Source organism: Leptosomus discolor, chromosome 1 (assembly GCF_034619465.1).
Source record: "Leptosomus discolor isolate bLepDis1 chromosome 1, bLepDis1.hap2, whole genome shotgun sequence".
Classification (NCBI taxonomy): Eukaryota; Metazoa; Chordata; class Aves; order Leptosomiformes; family Leptosomidae; genus Leptosomus; species Leptosomus discolor.
The window spans coordinates 142662352-142686696 of NC_141391.1; the positions used below are offsets into that span (position 1 = coordinate 142662352).

Sequence of the window (24345 nt, forward strand, 5' to 3'; positions counted from 1 at the left end):
TATGGCTAAATCTTAAATAAATAAAAAAATAGATAAATACACTTACTTCCTGTTAGATGCATTTTTATCTAGATCTTGTGGGGCAGACAAGAAACTGGTCTTCTCTGATCATCTACAAGAAACCTTACTTTAGAGCCATCCAATGATTTCCAGGAATTTTCGTCCAACTTTTTGCATAATGTTCAAAAAAACCCCGAGGACTTCCAGCTGTCCTTTATCTCCCCTGTTCAGAGAAAAACACTTGGATTCAGAGTTAAGAGTGCTCTCATTAAAGAGATGGCACTGAATGACTTTTCTCTGATCAGTGAATGTTGTACCATTGCTGGTCATACAGCTCATTTACATTTTCTTCAGTTCCTCCGGGGCCACTGCCATTGTAGAGTGGAAAGGAGTGCAGCCTTACTTGCACTCCAGGTGGGCTTCTGGTGATGTTCTGCCATCTGCTAGAGTTCTGTGATGGGTGCTGTGAACTGGATGTTGAGCCACGTACATTCTGTAGATTAGGAAAGGAGTGCACATTCATCCTGCAGAAGTGCACACATCCAAGCATTTAAAACCAGAGCCTTACCATTATCTGTAAGGTACGTTTACATCCACCTTGTTGCAGAGCACCTTGCACTTACTATTAATCAGTAGGGCATAACCAATGTCTTCAAGTTTTCTTTAACATCTGTTATAGTTTATCTTGCAGTTAGTTGAATGTTGCCTTCAGCTCTTAAAATTATGTTCAAATCTTTCTCTGTTTTGTATGGTAAACCACATTTTTTTCTGAAAATATTTTCAGTGTATTTCTTAGTAGCAGTCACAGAGATCTCCTCACTTTCTTTTACCTTCTTTTCCTTCAGAACCAATTTGCCAGGACTGTTTTTCCTGTCGTAGCATCGTAGCATGAAGCTGCCCTACCTGATTAGAGGGGTGTGCTAATGCATTTAACATAATGTTCAGTCTAAATCTAGGTTCAGTTTGAAATGAGGTGTATCATGCCCTGCCTACCTGGATGAAAGCCATTCTAGTGCGGGCACACAACTTTAGAAGTACCAAATTGCTGCTCAGTCCTACTAATAAACATATCCTCAAAATATTTCATCCAGTATCACATCTTCAGCAATGGAAGTTGCTTTTATTCATTATCCACTTTCCAAATCTCTTTTTGCTATTGCAGCCCTGTATAGAATTCATAAGTCCACTGGCCCCACAGTCTACAACTGTAAAGATGAGTCATCCAGTAGTCTAGCACTTTATCGTTATATGTATTGTAAATGATCAAGTCTCACTGTCTTAGCATTACTCTGTTCTTGGGCACTGTCTTTCACTTGAAAAGGCTACAGGGTTTTTATGGAGCAATTGTCTGTTGATACCCTGAAGCTTTCTTTTATGTAGAACTTGATATTGTGGACACAAAAATTGATTATTGTGGCATCAGTTATGCCGTTGGGCTGCCTTATTACAAATAAGTCAACTGCTTACAAAGATGTGATGGGCAGCTGAAAAATTCCTCTTTTGAGGAACCAGAACTGCAGAACTGTCTGGTCTTAAGACTCAAGAAGTCCTCATCTCTGAATCAAAGGTAATGCTTTGCTCTTTGGCTACTCTTTGTGTCAGCTCTTAGAAGCAAGAAATTCTATGATATATTTTTTATATTGTCTTTAAACATGAAATCACTTACTACATTGTCATCATCACAGGCCTTACTGGACTACATGAATCCTTAAGGTGCTTTAGTGACACAACTGTGATGTTCTATCCAGGGCATTTCTTAGATCTCATCCTGTGATCAGTGCTTTTTTAAGAGTGGCCCTGACACATTTCTTACCATGTTTCATTTCCCTCCCTGTACTCTTTAGTAGTCAAATGGATCAGGTTAATTTGGGCTTGAACCCAAGTGACTTCAGAACAACTGCAAAGGCTACATCTGTCTCCCTCATCTTCAAACCACTTTTCCCATTCTTTCCAGAGATCTCGCTTTGGCAATACGTTGCTCTTCCTCTGGCCCTAGAAGATATAAGGTTGGTAACTTCTTGTCTCAAGAAGAGCATTTTACAAAGTTCTTTTCAGTATAGCAAAGAGCAACAGGACATTAAGCCCATCTTGAAGTTAAGGAAGTGCTGTAATTTCTCTTGCATGTTCAAGGCCAGGATAATGGTGCAAATGGCAGTAATACCTTCACTACAAGTGTCTTCAGGAACCCAACCTCGACACTGAAATTCAGTCCTTCACAACATGTGTTCAACTCTTTGTGTGCCAGGACAGTATAAGGTTTTGCCGTTGGACACTGACTTCTTGAGTCATCAAGACTATTGGCAGCCCACCTCAGATACAGGAATGTATTTCTCTTCCCTTCCCTTGAAGCTGGCTCCCAAGGTCCCTACAAATTATTTTACTGACAATTGAAGTGCTTGTATAAACTGGAAAGTGCATTGGAGCTGTCCTGGACTTTGTTACTGCTAAAGTTTTCTTCTACCTAGATTGTTTCTGTAGTGCAGGGAGCTTCAAGTCATTTGGAAAATCAGACCAACAAGGACCATCTTTGCTAGGCTAGGATGTGTTATCTGTGTACCTGTATTACATTCCTCCACTGATTTCCTAAGAGTGGCTTACAGGCAGGGCTTTGGTCTGTCTATGTTCATGGCACATAACCAGCAATTAAGGCAGTATTTCCACTAATTCTGTATTTTCCCTTGTGGCAAGAATCATTTGACTTTTGCAGATGGCTCGTCTTCCATTTTTTTAATATTCTTCCAGCCATTTATATTGATCACACAGCTACCTGCCTGGAGAGCTGAGTATGCAGTCCACTAAGACTATTTCCTCTCTGCAGCCATCACTAGAGATGCGAGCTGTGGAAATTGTAATTTGGGCGTTTCTCCCATGGATTGTCTTCTGACAGAGAACACCATTGCACGTTATATGGGACAGAATCATCTCTCTTTTTTTGCCTTACCATGGGCTTGCTTTGGAAAGTGTACTTCCACTATCAGTTCTACTCCAAGGATCTCAAATGTTGCAGCAGTTAGCCAGAGCCAGTTCAGACTAGTAGATCACAAATGCAGGTCTTGCTTTGGCCACTTTCATGACATGCCAGTACTTTCTCTGTGTACTGGTCAGCCTTTCCATCCAGTCTTGTGCCTCCTGAATGTACCCTGGAAACATCAGCCAAGATAGCTGAGTTTATCCTGTCCTGGCCAAAGCTGTTTTGATTTCAGAAGACTTATAACCCAGTACCTACAATGGATTTTAATGAGCTGCTCACATCATATTAAAAAAAAAACAACCAACCCACGATTTGAGCTTATGGTCATGACTTACTGCATTTGCAGCAAAGGCAAACATTTTGACATCTATTACATCAGATAGTCACAGATTTAAAACTTTAGAACTGATCCTTCTTACGTTAGGTTTTCCTATTTGAACCTGAAGTGGTACCAAATTTTATATATCTTGAGTCATCTGATCTTAATAATCAGCCATATGGTATTTTTTTCCTAAACCACAATTATCTAAAGATTAGGCTACCCTGTTCACCCTGGACATCAAGCATGCTTTGACTTTTAGTTGTCTGGGAACAGATCCTTTAGGAGTACCCCTCACCTAATTGCTTCAGTGGCGGTAAGGTACATAGTTATAGCTATTTCCACCCCAGATTGTCACTGCAGTAACAGATTGTGTCAGGCCTGATTGTTAATGAGTAGAGCTAGAACCATCAGATGTGAACTGAACATACTCCTCGGGAGTTCAAGGCAGAAAGGCTATCTGTAGCACCGTCCTTGCTTCTGCGGTCGCCCATGACAGAGGCTTCCGAGCATGATGTAGCTCTTAGCAGAGCAGTCTTCTACATTCACCCCTTCAGGTAGATTGCATGAAATAGGGACCACAGAAGGCACATACTCAGTGTGTGAGCTTCATATTGATAATCATGGGAGGAGAAAGCAAGGTCACTTGAGATGCACTGTCTGTATGCGCATTCATACATGGTCAGCCACTCTTCTCCCCTTCTTTCTTCTAGTCCACCTGGAAATTCTTGGGATTCCAGAGCTGAGGAGAACTGGTGGTATAGGACTGTGTGGTCTTTAGGCTAAAAAATCTCAGGTCTTAACTTGTAAGGATCTATGCCGTGTATGAACGTGCATGTGAATAACAGATAAAACCCTCCTAATTGCTCTAGTATGCAGTCTTCTTTTTACTTCTGCCTCACCCTCTGACACGTTGCGAATTTGAGGGTTATAGGCTTTTCTACTGAAGACCATAAGCTTGGTAGAACAGCAAGGTGAGGTTATAGCTGTTTTTTATTTTGGAATCATAGAGTAACTGTTCTTGTGGACTTTCTAGTCTACTTGACCCAAGCTGTTGCCTCCAGTCTGGTGTTTCATTTGTCGGGAATTTCAGGTCTTAATCCCTTTGAATCACTGTTTTCTTTTCAGCAGAGACATACAGCTCATTCTTGATTACAGGAAGATGGAATCCACAAAGTTAACTGGAATTACCAGAGTCTCATAATTAGTGATTTTCTCCTGCCGTGTGTAAAACAACATCTCGATGTGGAAACCTTCCTTGGTCATTCTTCCAGTCATCCAAAAGTCTCTCCTCTGGTGATTCACTGTGAATAACTTCTCCAAAGTCAATCTTCTGTCTTGAATTATTGTATAAAACACACAATGATTATGTAGTTCATATGGAAATCCACCACTTTCCGGATTTCAGGACTCTCTGGTGGCACTGTATTTAGCTCCTTTGCAGCTCAGGAAGGAGTTGTAGAACTGTAGAACTTACTGAAGCCATGCATTCTTTATCTAAAAAATCCTTTAATCTGATGAGAGTTTTCTGGAAAAAGCCTTTCTTTTTTCTTGAAAGTAACTTTTGTGGGAAGACTGTGGTTTTCACAGTGCTTTTGCCTGGAATGAAATAGGGAGACAGAATATACACAGTAGTCTGATTAGAACATTCATTTGAAATGTGAGGAAATTATACTGAAGACCCTTTTTCATGGTGATTTGCCACCCATGTTCAAGGGAAATGTTGGGCTGTAAAGTCAGACTAACTCATAATTGCCTCATGACAGTGCTCTACCCTTGGGACCAGTATTGATAACCGATAGGCTGATAAGGGCTTAGGATTCTTCAGTTTCAATAAACATAAAAGAATAGAAAATGAGACCTGGGTTTCTAACATGTCATGCACAATGCCCTAACTACCAAGCCATTGGAATAAAGAGTGTTGTGAGCTCTGAATTTTCCATTAGAAAGTTTCCAAAAGTCTTAGGTTGTTTTATTCCAATGTGAATTAAAAATGGATTCTGCAGACTTCGTTTCTGGTTCTCTTTCAAAATGGAATGACAGTTTCCAGGTGATCCTACTCCCAGTTTTCTCTCTCAAAGATCAGGGAGATGGACAAGCTAGTGTTTGTTTTTAAGCGTTCTTCCAAAGCAATTAACTTCTGTCATAGTTACAGCCTACCAACGGTCATTTTAAGGCAATAGCACCTTTTCAGTATGTACTTCAGTTCCTAGCTTTGTTGTACTTCCACCTAGGACTCTTTCGAATCGCTTAAACTATGTCTTTATTTCTCTGAATGGCTTCTATCTGACTTAGAAATGCTCCCTGTCAGAAAGCCAAGTGTGCTGCTCTGTATGCATCGTAATCTTTTTGTGCTTTAATCAATAAAGCATTTAAAACATATTATTAACAGGTGTATTACCAGGAGGATCTCTAACTCAGTTACTAACTGTGAAACCAAGACCTCACTTTAGCTCCTTCTGTCAGTTCTGCTTTGCTATATGAAGTCATGGAAAACAGGGGGAAGGAATCCCTGAGGTCATTCATGCATTCTCTCTCTCCCGAGGGTAGATCCTTTCATCTTCAGTTATCATCACTTTTATTCATTGAGTTTGTGAATGGTGTGCTATTTCCTGTAAAAATCCCTTCTCTTCGTTTCTTTGCTGACAATAAAGACTCTGACCTTATCCAGAATTCCTACCAATACCTTCCATTGTTTTTCCATTTTAAATGAAAGCATTTGTCCAAGGTCAGGAGATAATACTCCTTCAAAATGTTCAGAGTATTTCAGTTTTTCTTAAATGCAGCTTCTCTCTTTAGAAAAAGCACCACAATCCCAAGTAATAGTGCTATTTTTAAGGGACCGGACTGGACTCATCCAGTGCTTATAAAACACCTGATCCAATCAGTCGAGTGACATTCCCTAAATATGTAGTGTTCCCTGAAGAGGAATTGAACTTTTCTGAAATGAGAGCTGCGGGATTCATGATTCAGTGCAAGATTCACCTAGTCCTTTCTTCACACATTCCGTATGTGGCAGTGCAGAATTCTCATCCTATTTTCATGCAAATAAAATTCTACCAATCATGAAATTGCAAGGAAATGAGGAGACAAGCATAACGGAGTGAAGAATTCCACATCCTGCAAGTTACCCTTTCTGTCTCACCTTTTTCATTCCCTGAATATGAAGCTCTTTCAGTTTCTCCTTCATCTGTTCACAGCTATTTGTTTCTTTCATTATACTCTTCTGAATGTGCCTTCTCTATCCTTTCAGCATCACAGAGCATAATTTGCATGAGAATAACATAGTTCTCACTTAACTGAAAATTCAAATATTTCAGTTGTGTGATAGTTTCCCCTTCTGCTTGTTGTCCTTAGGGTCCCTCCTTGTACCCTGAGGATCTCATGCCATATACTGCCTGTGCTGCCGCCAGTAAAATTCTTTTTATGGATGGCAGCAGCAGTCTTATCATGTGTTCTCTGCCTCTTTGCTTTCTTACTGATACTGCATGTTCCCTCTTACTGAAAGGCAAGCTCATCTGTATAATCAACAGAATATTTTTTTTTAATTGACTTTCCTGACTTAAAATTTATTCTCTTCCAAGTTCCAGCCTTTCAGAATTTGTGTATTTTTGGTCAGAATTTGAGTGGGATTTTGAGTGGTTTTTTCGCTACTTAAATAGTCTTTGTTGTTAGACGTGGTCATGCAGTTCACCTGCACACAGTGGTGATGCCCCTAGTGGTTAAAATTATTTCTGTAAGATTCTCCTGTATAACATAACTGTTAAGAGGAGTGTACTCAGGAATTCAGAAAGCGCTGTGTTTGGTGGAGATTGTGCTGTGATACCAACATGAAAGAAAGAGATGAGATGTCAGCACAGGCTGCCTTTGAGCCAGGCTGAGCAAAGAACGTTTTTGGGTATGAGAGGTGATGAGATACAAGTTATGGGCTAATTTGATTCCAGATACTTTTTGTATTAAACCAAATGAGTTAACGTTCTTTAAGGTGAGGGAGCCAATACCACTCAGCTGAGCAGGATCTGGCCCGATCTGGCCCTCCCATACAACTGCTCTAATAGGTTAACATCATCACTGTTTTGTAACTGTAACTCAATAGTAGCTGGCATAACAGAGTCCTGGTGTTGGTCCTTATGAGGGCTCCAAAATGCTACAGTATTGCAAAGAATCATTACAGATGGTGGCAATTAATGGTTTAAGATTAGGCCTTCTCAAAATAGAACCAATCATGAGTATGTACTCTTTTCCCTCTTAAAAGAATTACCCAATTCCTGGCGGTTTCCTTTGAAATATTACTTAAAAAAATAAATCCGGCTTAAATTTAAGATAGGACTCACTGATATCCTGTGTGCGCTATCTAGGACTGGCTCTGCAGTTTCATTTCTGCCGAGATGTACTGTAAAACCTGTCAGGAATCAGTGCAGGGCATAAAGCAAAAGTGGAAAGAATGGCAACTCTTTCAATAGCTATCAAGGTGATAAACATTAACAGGGCGTTTTTCAGCTTTTCAGTATTCATACTTACAGATTGCCAGATATTTTGCTTTCTTTCACAAATATCCTTACTCTTTCCTCACTTGTTCAAATATATAATTCTCCTGTCCTGTACACATAGCCTGGAGAGTCAGTTTGTGTTTCACTATGAATTAAATACAGGCAAATCAACTCATTTTTATGTGTTTAGGTTAGGTAAACAGGTTATCTCTTGGTTCAGGCACAGCAACAGTTTACAACAGCTTTAGTTACAACACATCTGCTGAGGAACAGAGATTGCTAGCAGTTTAACCCTTTTTGACACTCCAGTTGCCAGGCAATATTACTTCATGGGCACCTCATTAGGAAAAAATAGTCTAAGGTAATCCGTATACCTCATAGTTGCACTGTCTAAAACAGTGTGTGCTCTAAAGGTGCCTTTCTGCTTGCAACCTTTAGCTTTCAGTTACATCAAGATTGACTTGTTCATGTGTCTGAGCCCTGAATTTAAGACAGTTATTCTGAGCATAAGATACTGTGTTCAGATCTTGTGCAAAATTCAGACCAAGTGTAGAAGTAGATGTGATTACACTCTGAGTATTATTACTCATAACTTTGCTTAGGCTGTGACTGCTTGATAGGACCTGATGGCTACTCTAAATTCACAGCTCCAGACTGCCTCATCATGAATTGCTCGTTGGCTAGTATAAAAGTTGGCTCAAAATAAACTTCTCTAATGTGGTGCAGATTTTGGGAGCAAAGCCCAACCACTGTGTTTGTGCTGACCCTAGGCTACTGCATATGAATTCCCAATGAAAGGCAGTTGGATTGCTAGTTTGTTTTACCTTGTCTTATGGTCAGTGTTATCATCTGGCCAATCATAGGAACTAGGTAGGGAAAACAAGCATTTTTCCCCTTTCATGTCTTCCTTCCAGCTGTACTTACCACTTACCATGTCAGCCTAAATGGTTTACAGAAATTTGGCAAACTTGAAAACGTTCTCTGTTTTGGGGGACTGCCATCTCTTCTCCCTTTTGTCCTAAAGTCAGACATTCATTGCCCAGATTTGTGTCTTTGGACAGCATTAACACCTCAATGGCCTTTTAAATTTGAGAATCAGCACAAACCTGCCCCACCATGTTTCAAACAGCAATTACCTTTTAACCAGTTACTAATTAGTGTTAATTAGTGAGAAAAGAGGGCACAAACCACATTTTACAGTGTGTGGATTTCACTGTCTTTGGAGTTTGATGTCATAAACCTACAGATATGACCAAACCTAATCTTTTATTGCTACCTTTTGCTGCAAAAACTCCTTTTCCTCTGCACAAGTCCTTAAGACAGGAGATCAGTCTAACCTTCCTCTCTGGTTCAGAGGAGATGGCAATCATTATGTATACAGAATTTTTTCATTTCATTTCTTCCAAGAACACTTTTTTTCTGTGGAAGAAGGTGCCACTAACTGCCTCTCTCATGCTTTTCCCAAGATAGATCAGCAAGAGAGTAGCTGCTGCAAGACTTCCTTGAATGTAGATGATGACTTAAGTGGCTTCTCTCTCCATCTTCACTTAAGACTATATATGATTTCTTTTGTTTTCACTGCAGCTGGCCACTTTTTGTCTTCTGTTAAGGTTTCTTTGCATGTTTATCATACATTGAAAATGGCTCTTTCATTTATAGTTCTTTGCTCTTTCCAGTCATCGTGTTATGATCAAGAGCTGGAAAACAAATAGGGCTTTCTGGATCCTGTTAACTGAAGACTTCTGTGCTAGATAACAGAAAAGACCAGAGAATCATTTCTGCATATCTCCAAAGAAAATACCTTGATGCTAGATGGCATGCTTTTGCTTTCATGCCTTGTGGCTTAAAGGCTCTTCATGATAGAGCTATGTATTGACCAGACAAAGGGAAGTGCAATATTTCACTATAATCACTAGTGCAATATTTCTATACTTTTTACACATTCTGGGCATAACATGAAATTAAAATCATCCTCCTTCCTGCAGAAGTCCATGTAGCACTCCTCTGTCTTGTATCTTGCTCAGGATACAGCAGCACAGGTCAACACACTCAAAATGCACTACATTGACTGGTATCTTGGTGGCACTCCACAACAGCGCAGTGACTGCAAAATAGTGTTTGCGCTTTTAGACGGTAGTAGTACAAGCCCAAGTTACATTCAGCATCTTTTCCTGAGGGCTCTTTGTGACTGCCACCTAGCTCAGCCTTCTTGTGTGATGGGCAGGATTGCACATTTACAGTGCAATGAGGGTGCTTACCTCTTTCTGAAATTAATTTCTTGCCTACCACCCGAAGAAGCTTATTTTGGTTTAGGTCGTCTTAAAAAATATGATCGATCACTCTGTTACTTGTCCATTTCATTCACTATACCCATGTACAGCATCTTTACGTTTTTTTAATCTTTTTGTCTTTTAAGAGATTAATTGTAAAATTTTTGTTATCTTAAGAAAATTTTTATCACACTGAACAGCATATCAAATGTTTTAACATTGGGAAAGCAGAGTTTTGCATATAGGTGCAGGTGCATGCACACATGCCAGAGTTTGTGGCATTAATTTTTTAAGTAGAACATAATTAGAGTCAATCCAAAATGACTGACCTTGATTAAGTCAAAACAGAGTCACCAACCTGTCTGTTATATAATGCTTTTTCATATTAATCCTGGTGCATATTATGCTAATCTAAAGGAATTTAAGAGTGGATAGAAAAGATTAAATTCTCTTAGCCCTATAAAAAGTTACATTTACAGAGGAATAAATATTATCAGGGCAACAAGTAAATTAAGAGTTGGGAGTGTCAAGGCTTGCTTTTAATTTCAGTACTATTGGTAGTGATTTCTGTACTATTGGTAGCAATAAAAACAATGCTATTTTAAATTTATAGAGCGTGTGTGCTAATGATTTTGAAAAGAATTTATGGGTATAGGAAATACTGCATCTGTTTTAAATGAAGAGACCAGTTTGTCACGAAATTTCTTGTGAGCTCCAGCACAAATAATTTGCCAAGGGTAAGATAGCAGCTTATGGGAAGCTAAGGAAGAAATTTAGGGAAGCTTGGGAAGAAATTTACGTCTTTACTTTCATGCTCCAACTTTCTAAACATGAGCATTTCCTCTTGGAAATATCATAGAGTCAGAATCATAGAGTACTCAAGTTGGAAGGGACCCATAAACATCACCAAGTCCAACACCCTGCTCCTCGCAGGACTACCTAACAATAAACCATATGACTAAGAGCGTCATCCAGATGCTTCTTGAACTCTGACAGGCTTGGTGCCATGACCACTTCCCTGGGGAGCTGTTCCAGTGACTGACACCCTCTCCATGAAGAACCTTTTCCTAATGTCAAGTCTGAACTTCCCCTGACACAGCTTCATTCAATTTCCTCATGTCCCATCGCTGAGCAGCAGAGAGAGGAGATCAGCACCTCTGCCTCCACTGCCCTCCTTGAGGAAGGTGTCAACTGTGATGAGGTCACCCCTCAGCCTTCTCTTCTCCAAGCTGAACAAGCCAAGTGACTTCAGCTTCTCCTCTTGCACACGAGACCTTTTACCATCTTGGTCGCTCTCCTCTGGACACACACTAATATTTTGATGTCCTTCTTATACTGAGGTGCCCAAAACTGCACACAGTACTTGAGGTGGGGCTGCACCAGTGTGGTGTAGAGTGGGACAATTACCTCCCTCAACCGACTACCTATGCTGTGCTTGATGCACCCCTGGACACAGTTGGCCCTTTAGGCTGCCAGGGCACACTGTTGACTGATATTAAACTTGGCATCAACCTAGACCTCCAGATCTCTTTCCACAGAGCTGCTTTCCATCCTCTCATCCCCCAGTGTGTATGTATAAGCAGGATTACCCCATCCCAGGTGCAGAATCTAGCGCATGCCCTTGTTAGATTTCATACAGTTGACAATAGTCTGGTCTATCCAGCTCTCTCTGTAAGGCCACTCTACCCTTGAGGGAGTCTACAGCTCGTCGTAATTTAGTGACATTGGTGATACTAAATGTATCAGATATGTATCCGTGGTATAAATGCACCAGATTCCGCCGAGGTCTTGAGCCTGAATAAGATACTGAGTAGGCATGAACCGTGCCCTGAAATGTGACATGCTGCTTGCTGTCTTCATGATACTTCCCTTCTCCTTCTTCCCTTCCAGTATTCTTTATCAGAAATAAAGTAAAAGTGAAACTCAGATTCTTTAGTCTCTGTAGGATATGTGAATCAGTTTCATTGAATCATAGGCTCATGTTAGTTGGAAGGGACCTCTAGAGGTCATTTAATCCAATGTCCTGCTCAAAGAAACGGCAACTGTACCAGGTTGCTCAGGGCCTTGTCCATTGAGTCTTTAATGTCTCCAAGGATGTAGATTTCACAGCCTCCCTGGGAACCCATTCCTGGGTTTGATCACTCTTGGGTGCCAGAGCACTGGAACAGGCTGCCAAGAGAGGTTGCGAAGTCTCTTTTTCTGAAGACATTCAAAACCCGCCTGGACGCTTTCCTGTGTGACCTACTCTGGGTGGTCCTGCTCTGGCAGGGGGGCTGGACTAGATGATCTTTCGAGGTCCCTTCCAACACCTAACATTCTGTGATTCTGTGTGATGGTGAAAAATTTTTACCTTGTATCAAGCTGGAATTTTTCATATTGTAGCTAAAGTTTGTTGCCTCCTGTCCTTCCACTGTGCACCTCCAAGACAAGTCTTGTTCCACCTTCTTTATACTGTCACATTAGTTAGCTGTAGACAGAAATGAGATCTCTGAGCATTCTGTTGTTAAGGTTGAACAGCTCTCAGCTTATCAGCCTCCTCATGTGCTCCAGCCTCCTAAATATGATCTTGGTAGACCTCCACTGAATTTGCTCTGTTATGTCCATGTCTTTCTTGCACTGGAGTGCCCAGAACTGGACACAGCACTCCAGATGTTGTTTCTTCGGGCACCAAATAGAGGAGTAGGGTCACTTCTCGTGATCCTCTGCTTGAACCCTTACCAGGATGTTGTTGGCCTTCTTTGCCTTAAGGAAACACTGCTGGTTTTCATTCAACTTGTCCACCAGGGACCCTAGGTTTTTCTCCAAAGCTGCTTTCTAGTCAGTCAGTTTTAAGCCTGTTCTGTTGTATGGGATTATCCTATACATCGGACTTGGGTTTGCCTTCATTGAAGCTCATAATGTTCCCCTCAGGCCATTTCTTCCAACCTGTTAAGACTCCTCTGAATAGCAGCCTGGCTTGCTGGTGTATTGACTACTCCCCCAACTTGGTATCATCCACAAATTTGCAGAACGTGCCATCCGACCCGTAGTCCAGGTTGTTAGTGGAGACATTAGGCAATATTGGCCCTACTATCAGTAGCTGAGGCTGAGGGATAGCTCTAGTGACAGACTGCCAGCTGGACTTTGTACTGCTGATTCAATCCTTTGAGACCAGCTCTCCAGCCAATTTTCCACTCCCTGTATTATCCACTTACCAATCTGTCTCTCACCACTGTGGCCAAAAGGATACTATGGAAGACTGACAGAGCACTTGCTAAACTTAAGGTGAAAAACATCCACAGCTCTCCCCTGACCCACAGTGTAGGTCATGTCATTGTAGAAGGCAGTTGGGTTAATGAGGCATGATTTGCCCTCAGTAAGTCAATGCTGGCCATTCCCAGTCATCTTCTTGTCTTTCATGTACTTGCAAATGGCTTTCAAGATGATTTGCTCCATAACTTACAGGGGTCTGATATGAGCCTGGATGGCCGGCCAGTAGTTCCCCAGATCCCCTCTCTTGCCTTTCTTGATATTTACCTTGTCCAGTCATCAGGAACCCTACCCTGTCCTCATGACTTATCAAAGGCTACAGAGAGTGACCTCACTAAGACATATATTACTGTATGATCTTCAGAAGTATCCTTTCTAGTCCCATAGACCTATATACATTTGTTCTCCTTTGCACTGTATCTCAGTTCCTAAGACATTTGTTTGAATCTTAGTTCAAATTGACCCAGGCTGCCAAAGTGAATAATAAAGATTCCAAGATTTGCCTGATTTTGAGCAATACCCTTAAAATCACATCGTGTTCTTTTGATCATAGAAATAAAATGAAGTTACAAAAATTGGAGGCAGATTTTGGAAACACCTGTCTTTGAGGCAGTTTTTCAATGGCTTTATGAAATAATTACCCACTTCCAAAAAACATGTTTTTAATAGAAGCTTGCATTTTTAATGCTTATGTTTACCTGTTTCATAAAAGAAGCCGAAATTTAGGGTTTCAGAAATGTTCCCAAACCATGACACATGTGTTCAGAGTTTCAGGCATTTAGTAGTATTCAAAGCCCAATAAATCCTGTCTGGTGTCAGTCTTCTTTTTAAGGAAGTGAGCAGGCTCTATTGCCACCTGGTAGAGATTCTGCTTTAATTCAAAAACTTCAGAACTAAAACCTGGAGCACTGAATTTTCACTGCTAAACCCTTGCAGACACTGAAGTGACATATTAAAGGACTGAATACCCATGTAACTTCACCTGGTAACTTAGTCAATATTCCTGATCCAGTGCTGAAGGACCTGTCAAACTTGTGCTTTTCAATAGGATATTTTAATATCCAGAACCAGTGCATATCCCATGGTGCCATGGACTAGTGTTAATAAATATCCTAACTGAGTAAACCATAGGTGTAGCATTGGTAATGACTTCAGTTACTTCTTGTCTATACATCCAGGGATCAAATACATGAGAGATTGTTCCATAATTAGGAGCTTACAGTGGAAAAACACAATGTAAGCTGTCCCAGACTGCCTTATGTAAATAGATGTCCTCTTCTTTAGATCCCTGTTTCTGTCTGAGTTCTCTGGTGGGACTTGTAAACATCACTTTAAATTCATAGTAAAGTCTAATAGTTTCAAATTATGAGCTCTATGGTAATTCATAAGGAATCTAAATGTCAGTGACATGACACTGCTTTATTTGTGTCTTCCAGTTCTTTTCCTGCTCCCTCATCAGAACAAAAAAGATCAGAAACGTACCAAAAAGTCTGAAATGAACAAAAAAAAAAAAAAAGAGTAATACATATGCTGAGGTTGCCTTTCACAGAGAAAAAAAAAAGGAAAACGGTCTGTAGAATCAATATCGCCGTGAAGATCTCATCCAAATTTTGAATATCTGTTCTTTCCCTTCCATATAAGTGTAGCTTCTCCAACATGATAGCTTAGAAATAAGTAATTTGTTTCTGCTCTTTATTTGAGACTTAAAACTTGTATTTGCATTTCAAATATATACTAAAATTTGATAGTGGTGAGGTGAAGAATGAGTTGAAGTCATTTCTAACAGAAACACGGGTGGTAACGTGCTTCATTTTATGGTGTATATAGGCCTCGGCCATTCTATTTGATGTGGCTCATGGTACCTCTTTCCCACGTTCTGCTCTTCACGTTTGCTTTCTTTTACCAATGTTTTCTCACGACCTTGAGTTTAAGGAATTTCATCCATGCATCCCTCCAGTTATCCAAAATGTTAGAGGTACTGTCAGTTGTCCTCATGCTCACTTGGATCTTCATTCTGTTAAGAGTTTGTCATGTATTAAAGTCAAGAGTCACCAGGAAAGTTGAAGGGCATTTACCCTTTTTGTTTTGTTTTACTAAATCTCTGTGAAAATAAGAAAAGCTGGCTTGATTCCCTCTATTTATACATAGAAATAACTCTTGTTCACTGAATGACCCTTACCCTATAGATCCAGTCATCCGTGCCATGTGAGAAAAAAAATTGTTGTGTCTATTCATTTTCACTGGATGTCATCCAGAAAGCAGAAATATTACTGCTTATGTTCATTTCGTGTTGACGAACTGCAATAAAGGACTCTTCGTACGCCAAAGTTAATCTGCTAACGTAAGATTTACTACTCTTTGCAGTGCCATGCCAAACGTACATCTTCGGCACTTTTTCCTGGATTTTAACCTTAACTCTTTACTCCTGGCAAATCATCCTACCATTAAACTATACCCAGGTAAAAAGTTTTAAATTACCTGAAACTTTTTGCCTTCTCTGAAACAAAATAATTTAATATGTTGGCCTGTGAGGACACACGCACACATTCACATACAAATGTAAATGCCAGCATTGTCATTTACGGAAGAGTTCTTCAAGAAGCAGTGTCCAGCCTCTAAGTCTGTAAAATAGTCCTTCCCAGGGGAGCAAATGAAAATCAGAACTGTATTACTTAAACAGTTAGGTTCAGGTCCTGCAAGTGGTACCTAAGGTGAGCGAGAACTCTGCCTGGAAATAAGGAGTTGCAGACTCAGCTCCATTTTCAGAAAGCTGTTCCACAAAACATGTCAATCCATTTGTTAGCTGTGCTTACTGGCAATTATATGCAAATCCATTTGTACTGATTGCTTTTTCTACATGATGTTATTACGTAGCATACATGGCATAAAAAAATTTAAACTCTATGTATGTGCAAATGTATATGGATGGCAGAGTTCTGCCCCATGCTGTTAATGCGTATGTGCCCCAACCCCTTGCTTTCAGTTTGTTCCTAAGTGCCAGCAGCTTATTCCACAACTGATGTAGAGGTCTGTGCCAGTGCAAAAGAAAGAAAAAAACAGATACACTTTTTGTCTGTTATTTTGAAGCAGTGAAGTCCCTCCAAAGGGCCAGTCTAAGTTCACCTTGAGGGCATTAGCAGAGGCTACTTTAAAATAAAAATCTTTTAGTACTAGTCAATTGAAAGATAAAGCCTTTTCTGTTCTGTGTAAATAATTTTTGATCAATGTACTGTTCTAAGGCAATTCCTGATTAGCATATCCTATAGCTTATTGTCAGACCCTGTCCACAGGGTACAATTGTGACACAGGCTGTGAATATTCAGCAACAGGAGTCTGTAAATCTGAGTAAGTAATGACAAAGCCTCTTTAGGGAGAGCCAGAATGAGGTGAGCTGAGTAGAATAATGGAAGTCTTGGGGGGCAGGGGGGTATTTTAATTTAATCAAAGCCAGAGCAACGGAAAAAGATACTATTAAAAGGACTTGCTCTGTGAATTAAATACTTTTCAGATAAATGCACAGTTCAAACTGACGTGCTAAATTGGCATCCTTACATCCACTCTATTTTCTGGATCAAAGCAAAGTTAATCATTTCACTTGCCTTTTATCTATTTTATGGGTGTGTGTGTGGGTATGTGTGCGTATGTATGTGTAAGGTGTGCGCATGTGCACACTCGAGTAACAGAAAGCAATGGCAATGAGGGAGGGGTTTTTGCTTTTTCTGTAATGAAGTTGAAGATTTTTTTTAATGTAGTGGTACCTAATAGTCATTGCCCACTGTTGTAAAAGCTCAGAAGTATTGCAGCTTTCTCTTGCCTGTGTTTGCCCAGCCACCCTTCTACATACTACAAGCACTGGGAAATTTCAATGACACAGCTTGGAATGGGTTCAGTGACCTCAATTATGCCCTCCCACCCACTCCAAACTCCTTTCAATTTGCAAAAAGCTTTAAGTGGACAAAACCCAGATGCCTTTTGCTTGTAGTTCAGTAAGAACAGATTGGGCATGTAGATTCTTGTCAAAGTGATATATGTAGTTCATTTTCCATTAACTCTTTCTTAACTAAGGATTTTAAATTCTCCATTCCAAGTCTAGCGCTCTGCTTTGCTTTCTGCTGCTTTTTAAAGATCATTAAGCTTACAACATCATTTAAAAAAATGAACTTTAAAAAGCCTCAGCTAGACATTGACTGATACGAAACAGACTGAATGTTTGGTTCTGCTTTTAAAGGCAATCACTTTTTTTTCTTTTTAAACTTGTTTCATATGTAATAACCCATCCTATTGTCTAAGACAGTTCAAAAGCACTAACTCAGTATAATAAATAAAAACAAGAGTTTGGGGGGAGAAAGAAATCGTGACTTGTGGAAATTATTTACCAGTCAAAACCAGTACATGGGCCCTGATGACCTTGAGAGCTTGCTTGAGTTGGCTTGCTTAAACTTAGATTGCTTTCATAATGTTGTAATACTGCCCCAAAGAGTCGGTGCCTCTCCCCTCCCCCAGAACAGTTCATTACACTCCCTTTCTCCCTCCCTCTCTCTCTCTTTCTCTTTCATTCTGCAGAAACATGTGCTGTCAATAATGGAGGCTGTGATCGGACTTGCAAGGATACCGCGACAGGGGTACGATGCAGTTGCCCAGTTGGATTTACCCTGCAGCCTGATGGGAAAACGTGCAAAGGTCAGCTTCTGTTTGCTTTGCAATGCATCATTTGCCTTCAGCGGTTCCAGTACAAGATGTAAATATTCAGTTATTTAATCAATACTTTTAAGTTAAAGCAATACTGGCATAATGATTGCAATTGAGTTCATTAGCTTTCTCCTTCCTTAATTTTTCTGTATTTACCTATTTCAATTATTTTTCTCTCTATTTAATAGAGGCTTTTATTACTGCAAAGAAACGAGATACAGAGGTCAAACTGTTTCAAACTGACCAGAGATTGAGAGGAACACCTTTGGGCTGCAAAAGGCCTTCCATTTCAAAGGACAGTCTGATATCCTTGTAAAACTTCAGTCATCTAATGGTGTCTGAATTTGTCTATTCAAAAAGCAAGTTAAAATTCTCAAGTAGTACTTTGTTACCTGCAGATAATCAACTGGTTATTGCTACATGAAGCCAAGTAAAAGATGCTGAGGTTTTGCTCAAAAAAAAACCCCAGACAGTTGTCCATTTCTGCCCCTCCAAAACATAAGTAGCCAGCCTATAAAGGAAAACCAAAACAACATTTACTAGTGCACAGGTCTAAACTGTACAGCACAAGAACCTTGGTATTTTGTCCTCCATGAAATGTGTTAAAACTGAGGTCAGGGGAAGAGAGAACAAAAGAGAGCATCTGATATCACTGTCAAAATCTGTTCTCAGTTAAGGAGACACGACAGCTTGCAGAATCACACTTAATGGCACTACGCACATGAGTAGATTTGGATACATGTTAGTAACACCAGGCCTTCCATTAGCCATTTTCCCACCTTCCTATGTTATTTCTTTGAGCTCCATTGCAAGAGACTTGGTGATGGACATCCAGGAGGACATTGCGTATATTGTTGTCACAGAAAATACTTTTTTATCACTCAGTGACTTAGCATAAGTTGACCTAACTTGCTGAGAAACTATTGGGACTTTTTTCCTTCAAAGTAACCAGAAATGTCAGAATATCTTCAGTCCAGGTCTTGATGTTACTTAAAATAGTAAAACCCACAAAAATAAACAGAAAATGTGTGGTTTCCTCTTGCTCGAGGCTAAAAAATCCCAGTGCTTGGGCATGATCCTGTTAGTATTTATAGAAATAACAGTCCATTTGCCTGTTTATTTGAAAATAAAACATTTAAACTGCCATTGCACACAATGTTAATAGTTAAGGGTGAGCACACATCAAAAATCAGTCATTTCAGTTCAAGCCACATAAAAATAAATCTTCATTTTTACAGGCAAACTAGCTAAGTCACAGCAGAGCAATAACCATGATTCCACCAAGTGCTTAAAAAGGAGGCATTTTAATACTGTAACATACACCTAGAGTTGATCATAATGTTTATTACTGAAACTGCGTCATGAAAAAAAAAAAAAGATTAATCCTAAATTTAGAAGTTTGGCCATAGAACTAATATGAAACAGTGTTTATATAATAATCAAGTATATAATTAGTGCTACAGACAAAATGAAATATTCAACTGATTCTGAAACCAAATACCCTAGCTCTAAGTTCTTTCACATTTTTTCTTTTCCCCTTTTTTATGAGAAGAAAATATGTGTATTTTTATGATGCTGCAGATTCTTTCTTACTTTCTTAAAATAAGCAGCAACTGGAAATTAACTCACATGGTTTAACAAACCAACCAGGCCGTTTCTTTTTAACCTTTATTGACATTGTAGGAAATACCCTTCATCATAAAATGTTAAAATATATGGTTTGCATTTAATTCAACCGTAATTAATAATATTTATCTAATGTATTGCACTGTGAGGTTTCCGGGCTAGGTTCTGCTTCCCTGAAGCTAAAGTAACTACCCATTTAAATCTGTGCACAAATGATCCTGCACTTAAACTGACCAGTGAAGCTTCTTCCATAGCATTCACAGGCAGCCCTTCATCAAGACTGCTCTCTAAGATTTAGATCTTCTGAGTGCAAAAGTGAGCAGTTTAGTAGAGTGACACTGATGCCTTCTAAGCTTCTCTTGCTTATAGGTAAAGCCTGGAAAAGGATGGGGTGGGGAAATGCAGAGTGCACATATTCCTTCCTCTGAGTTCTGTAAGAAACAAAAGAAGAGTGATCAGCTCAAATTTTCTCCTTTGATATTTTTTCTCTTTACTCTCCTTGATTTGACCGGCCCACAGTTTCTCATATGTACAGTTCATTGTTCCCTCTAGCTGTAGCATTACATCTGTGTGATAAGAGACATGCATTATCTATTGAATGCCCCTTAAAACATCTTCAGGGATTATGCAGCTGTCACATCCTGTCTTTCTTGGTCAGAGTTTTCAAGTCCATCAACTGTCACAGCATCTCAAAGTGAGGTTTTTCATAGAAGCATCATTTTAAGAGAGGTTGTATTTCTAAATATGGGAGAAAAATATGCCATTATCTATTAAAGGAAAGCAGAGAGACAGAGCCTGTAAGAAAAGCTGAGAAAAATTGGAGGGATAATTAATATATTAACCGAAAAATGTAGTTGTGGGGTGAGCAAAATGATTAATATGTTTAGGTTGAATTTAGCAAATAATGTTGACCAAAAAGAATGTTTTTATTGGAAAGTCTATGATTTTTCAGTCCATATTGATATCTTCCTCTCTCATTTCTCATAGTGCAGCTACTATTTGAAATTATGTAGTTGCTTAGATTCAAAAGGCTTAAATAAGACTCAAAGAGACATCTGAAATTTTGAGTACTCCGAGGTGGACATTGTGTAATGTATTGATCTGTAATTGTAGCTCACTTGTAAGGTGATTTCCTCAATAATGCACTTTTACCATACTGGTATTTTATAGAAAACTATTGCCACATTCCTTCCTTATTTTTTACAAGAGAATCAGGTAAATTAAAGAACATTTTTATTTTTAAATTAATGAAATTAGGTGAAATGAAGTAGAAAAATATTGGTTTTCTAAATAACAAGAATTCCAAGATGGTTCTGTTCAAAAATGAGGACTAGTCTGTTTCAAGCATTGTATAGACATACGATGGGAAAAAGAGTTTACTGTCCAAAATGTTCACAGGTTTTTGTTCAGTAGTTTGAGTTTCTTTAACTGTTTAGTATAGAAAAAAGGCAAGCATACATACAAAAGGAAAGGCAGTTTTTAAGGAAAGTGTATATGCAAACATGCTTTATTTGCCAAATGTAACTAATTGTTCTAGACTTTGTTTGCAATATCATATTTCATATTCTGTAGTTCTATCATGAAAGGTGGGATGGATTCAAATCACAGAGTACAGAACTGAGTCAGGACTGAAACTCTGGTATTTCTCCTGGCCCTTTCCCAATGTATCAGAGAATAGAGGATGCAGGACAGCAATTTCCAAGTAATACAAGGGACCTACCTTCAGCAGTTTTGCATGTCAAGCTCTTTCACAGGCTCAGAGGGAGATGAGAGTTTGTTCTGCCTCAAAGAGTCAAGCTTCTTTCCTTAATGCAAATTGCAGTCTGGTTTATATCAAATATCAATCAATTGGAGCAAAATTGTGGAGAAGTTTTACCATGGAATACTAACAGGTAGCTGCATAGCCAGTAGAAAGACTACTGTAGTGGAAGATTGTTTTGTTTCTGGCAGCTGAAAAAAATCTTTTTTTTTTTTTCCTTTGATTCTTTCTCCCTTACATATATTATTTACCTGATCTCATAATTAAATAAGAGCAAAAGTGCTGTCTGTGGTCTAGTTGGAGAGACCTTCAGATGCATTAATGGTGCCTGGGATAAAAAAAATCATTAACCTTTTGCTGTTCTTTAAAAGTCAGTCTCAAACTCAAGTCTTCCCTCAGCTGGGTTGGCACACAGTGGAGAATGTTCCTTTTGTCCCTTCAGCTTTCCTACCAACTTGGCTTTTAATAAGCTTTTGTCAGCTGGGAGAAGAGACACATCTCAGGCAGAAAGAGTTCATATTCTCCCTCTAATTAATGTTTAATTTCTCCTACCATTGTAATTGGGTGATCGCAGCCTGATGCTGAGTTCATTTGATGCTGTCGATTACTGTGCTACACATGACAAAACTGTAGTTCATTTCCTTAAATGCCTACCAAGTCATCCCACAGAAGTCAGCTAACGCAGCCAGAAAGAGCGGCAGAGGGTTAAAAGACATAGTGTCCCAGGATGTTCATTGCTTATTGCTTCCTCCCCATTTTTTAATATCCCCTATATTGCACGTATCAGGGGTTCTGTGGTCCCTAGCTCCCTTGCTTGTTGGTTTCTGTGCATCCTTCCTGCTGAGTACCCTTTTCATTCATCCAGCTGTCATCTGCCCTCAGTGAGAAGATTTATCAGTTTATTGTTTTATTTGTATTAAATACAACTTACGTAGCTTATAAAGCAGGAGTCTTATTTGCAAAATACATGTGGGGTTCAAGAGGAGTGAAGTCAAACTAGATTAGATTTAGCACAGATTTGTGAAGATTATTTAAATCCAGCTGCCAAACTGAATCAAACAATAAAGGGCTCGTCTGCCTGAGGGCAGCTACAGAAGGATGGGACACAAGCTGAGCAAGGGAGCATTCTTCTTCCAGGACTTACAGTAGAGAAGGACTGGGAATCACTGCAAAAGACATCTGGGAGAGACAGGGGCTTTCTTTGTGTGTTCTTTAAGAAGTGAATTAGAGCAAGAGAAAAGGCCCACAGGCTTCTGGCATGGTGTAAAATGTAGGACCATGTGTCTGATGTGCTCCATCTCTGCCTCAGGGATTTAACGAAGAAACTGTGGCCCCGAGACACTCTTGTGCCCCAGAATAATGCAGCTTCCCAGCACTGTACACATAGGCATAGAGGAACTGGGCAGGGTGCAGCACTTGCTGAACTCTTAGAGTCAAATGGCAGAGCAAATACGATTTTTAAGCAGAAGAGAAGCATAACTGGATTTCTAAGGGTTATGGAGCAGAAGCCACATCTCAAATATGTCTTTTCCATAAATATCTATAAAGTCCCACCTAACTTTGTAATGCCCCATAGATGTTTTGTAATAGCACAACGTGTATTGTTTTGTTTAGCTAACTTTCTGTTTGGCATTGTTTCCACAGGTAAGCTTGACAGTAGGACTTTGGGGAGGTAGATACTCAGCTGGGCTAGAACGTCAGTGGTTTTAGTAGCAATATGATGTTACATTGATAACCTGCCACCAGCTGCGACTAAATGCAGCAGTATTAATTCGTGTGCACAAACAAATCTTTGCCAAGCCCAGGTGATCCCGTGGACATGTATTTAGGAGGCAGAAAGGTCCCTGCACGTCTGCACCTAGAATTGGGGCATTTTGTTTACTGTGCAATCCTAAGTAAGCCCTTCTTAGCCCTCTGGCATATTGTTTAACTAGAGCAGTGTTACGCTGGGGTTATGTGGCTGGATGCTGTTTAGGCAAACATTTCTTCTTCCTGCTGTCTCATTGTCATGGTTACCCAGCAATGTGGTGTGCTCTCTACTTCCTTGAAACAGGCCCCCATCCTTTTGCATTCAGATGCAGCAAAGAAATGTGGCACTTAGATGCTTAAATACTTGACTGTGCTGCAGTGGGAGCATCAGAAATGCCTTAGCGTTGAATGGTTTGTCCCGTAACTCAACTCTGTAACCTTCCTTATCATTAAGCAACCTAGAAAAGAAGTGGAACATAGAGACTAATGAACAATTTCAGTCAAAGGACTGAACCAAAGTTTATTAAAATGAAAGGGAATTTTCGCATTAGCTTTATTAGGTTGACATTGTACTTGCTCTTTTTTATGTTTCTTAATTGCAACCTATTACAGCAGGAAAATGCATTTTAAATTGTTTTTGGATACAAAAAAGTTAAACCCTGAAAGTGAATTGAATTTTGAAAATTGAATTGTTTCTGTGAGGAAAGAGTTTATTACAGAATGAGTTTCAACAAAGCAAAAGATGTCATGTTTTGTTAAATATGAACTGAAAGGTTCCATTAGATTAAATGTTTAAAATTAATGCTTGACATCATTTTTGTACGAGAATATGACTCAGATGTTGAAGGTTTTCCTCTCTTTTCATTCAGAACACACTAACACTAAGTGAAAAGCTCACAATGAACAGTTTAGCTGGCCAATTTGGCTTCATTTCCTGGCTACAGAATATCTGTGAACAGTTATGATTTCCTCTATCATTCCATTAGTCAAAATTACTTAAAGTTTGTTTTCGTTTTTTTCTCTAAATTGGATTAAATTGACTAAAGCTTTTAGAATTACATCTTGTCAGTCCCGATCAATTCGTATAAAACTGAAGATGTTTCCTCTTTTTTTAGAAAGGAGCTCCAGAAGGAGTTGCAGGTTATTTTTATTGTTTGTTATTAGTAAGATGCAGTTGTTAATCTGGTACATCAACTATTAGCTTGCTTGAGTTATGATACTAC

The 24345-nt window shown here is 39.4% G+C and overlaps 1 protein-coding gene across 1 annotated transcript in view; it reads left to right on the plus strand.

Moving 5' to 3' along the window:
* SCUBE1 (signal peptide, CUB domain and EGF like domain containing 1) overlaps positions 1-24345 on the plus strand; it is a 210388-nt gene that overhangs the window by 121601 nt on the left and 64442 nt on the right. Inside the window, exon 8 of the mRNA XM_086466297.1 lies at positions 17863-17979. Coding sequence (XP_086322423.1) covers positions 17863-17979 — 117 coding nt within the window. The remainder of the gene's footprint in view (positions 1-17862; positions 17980-24345) is intronic.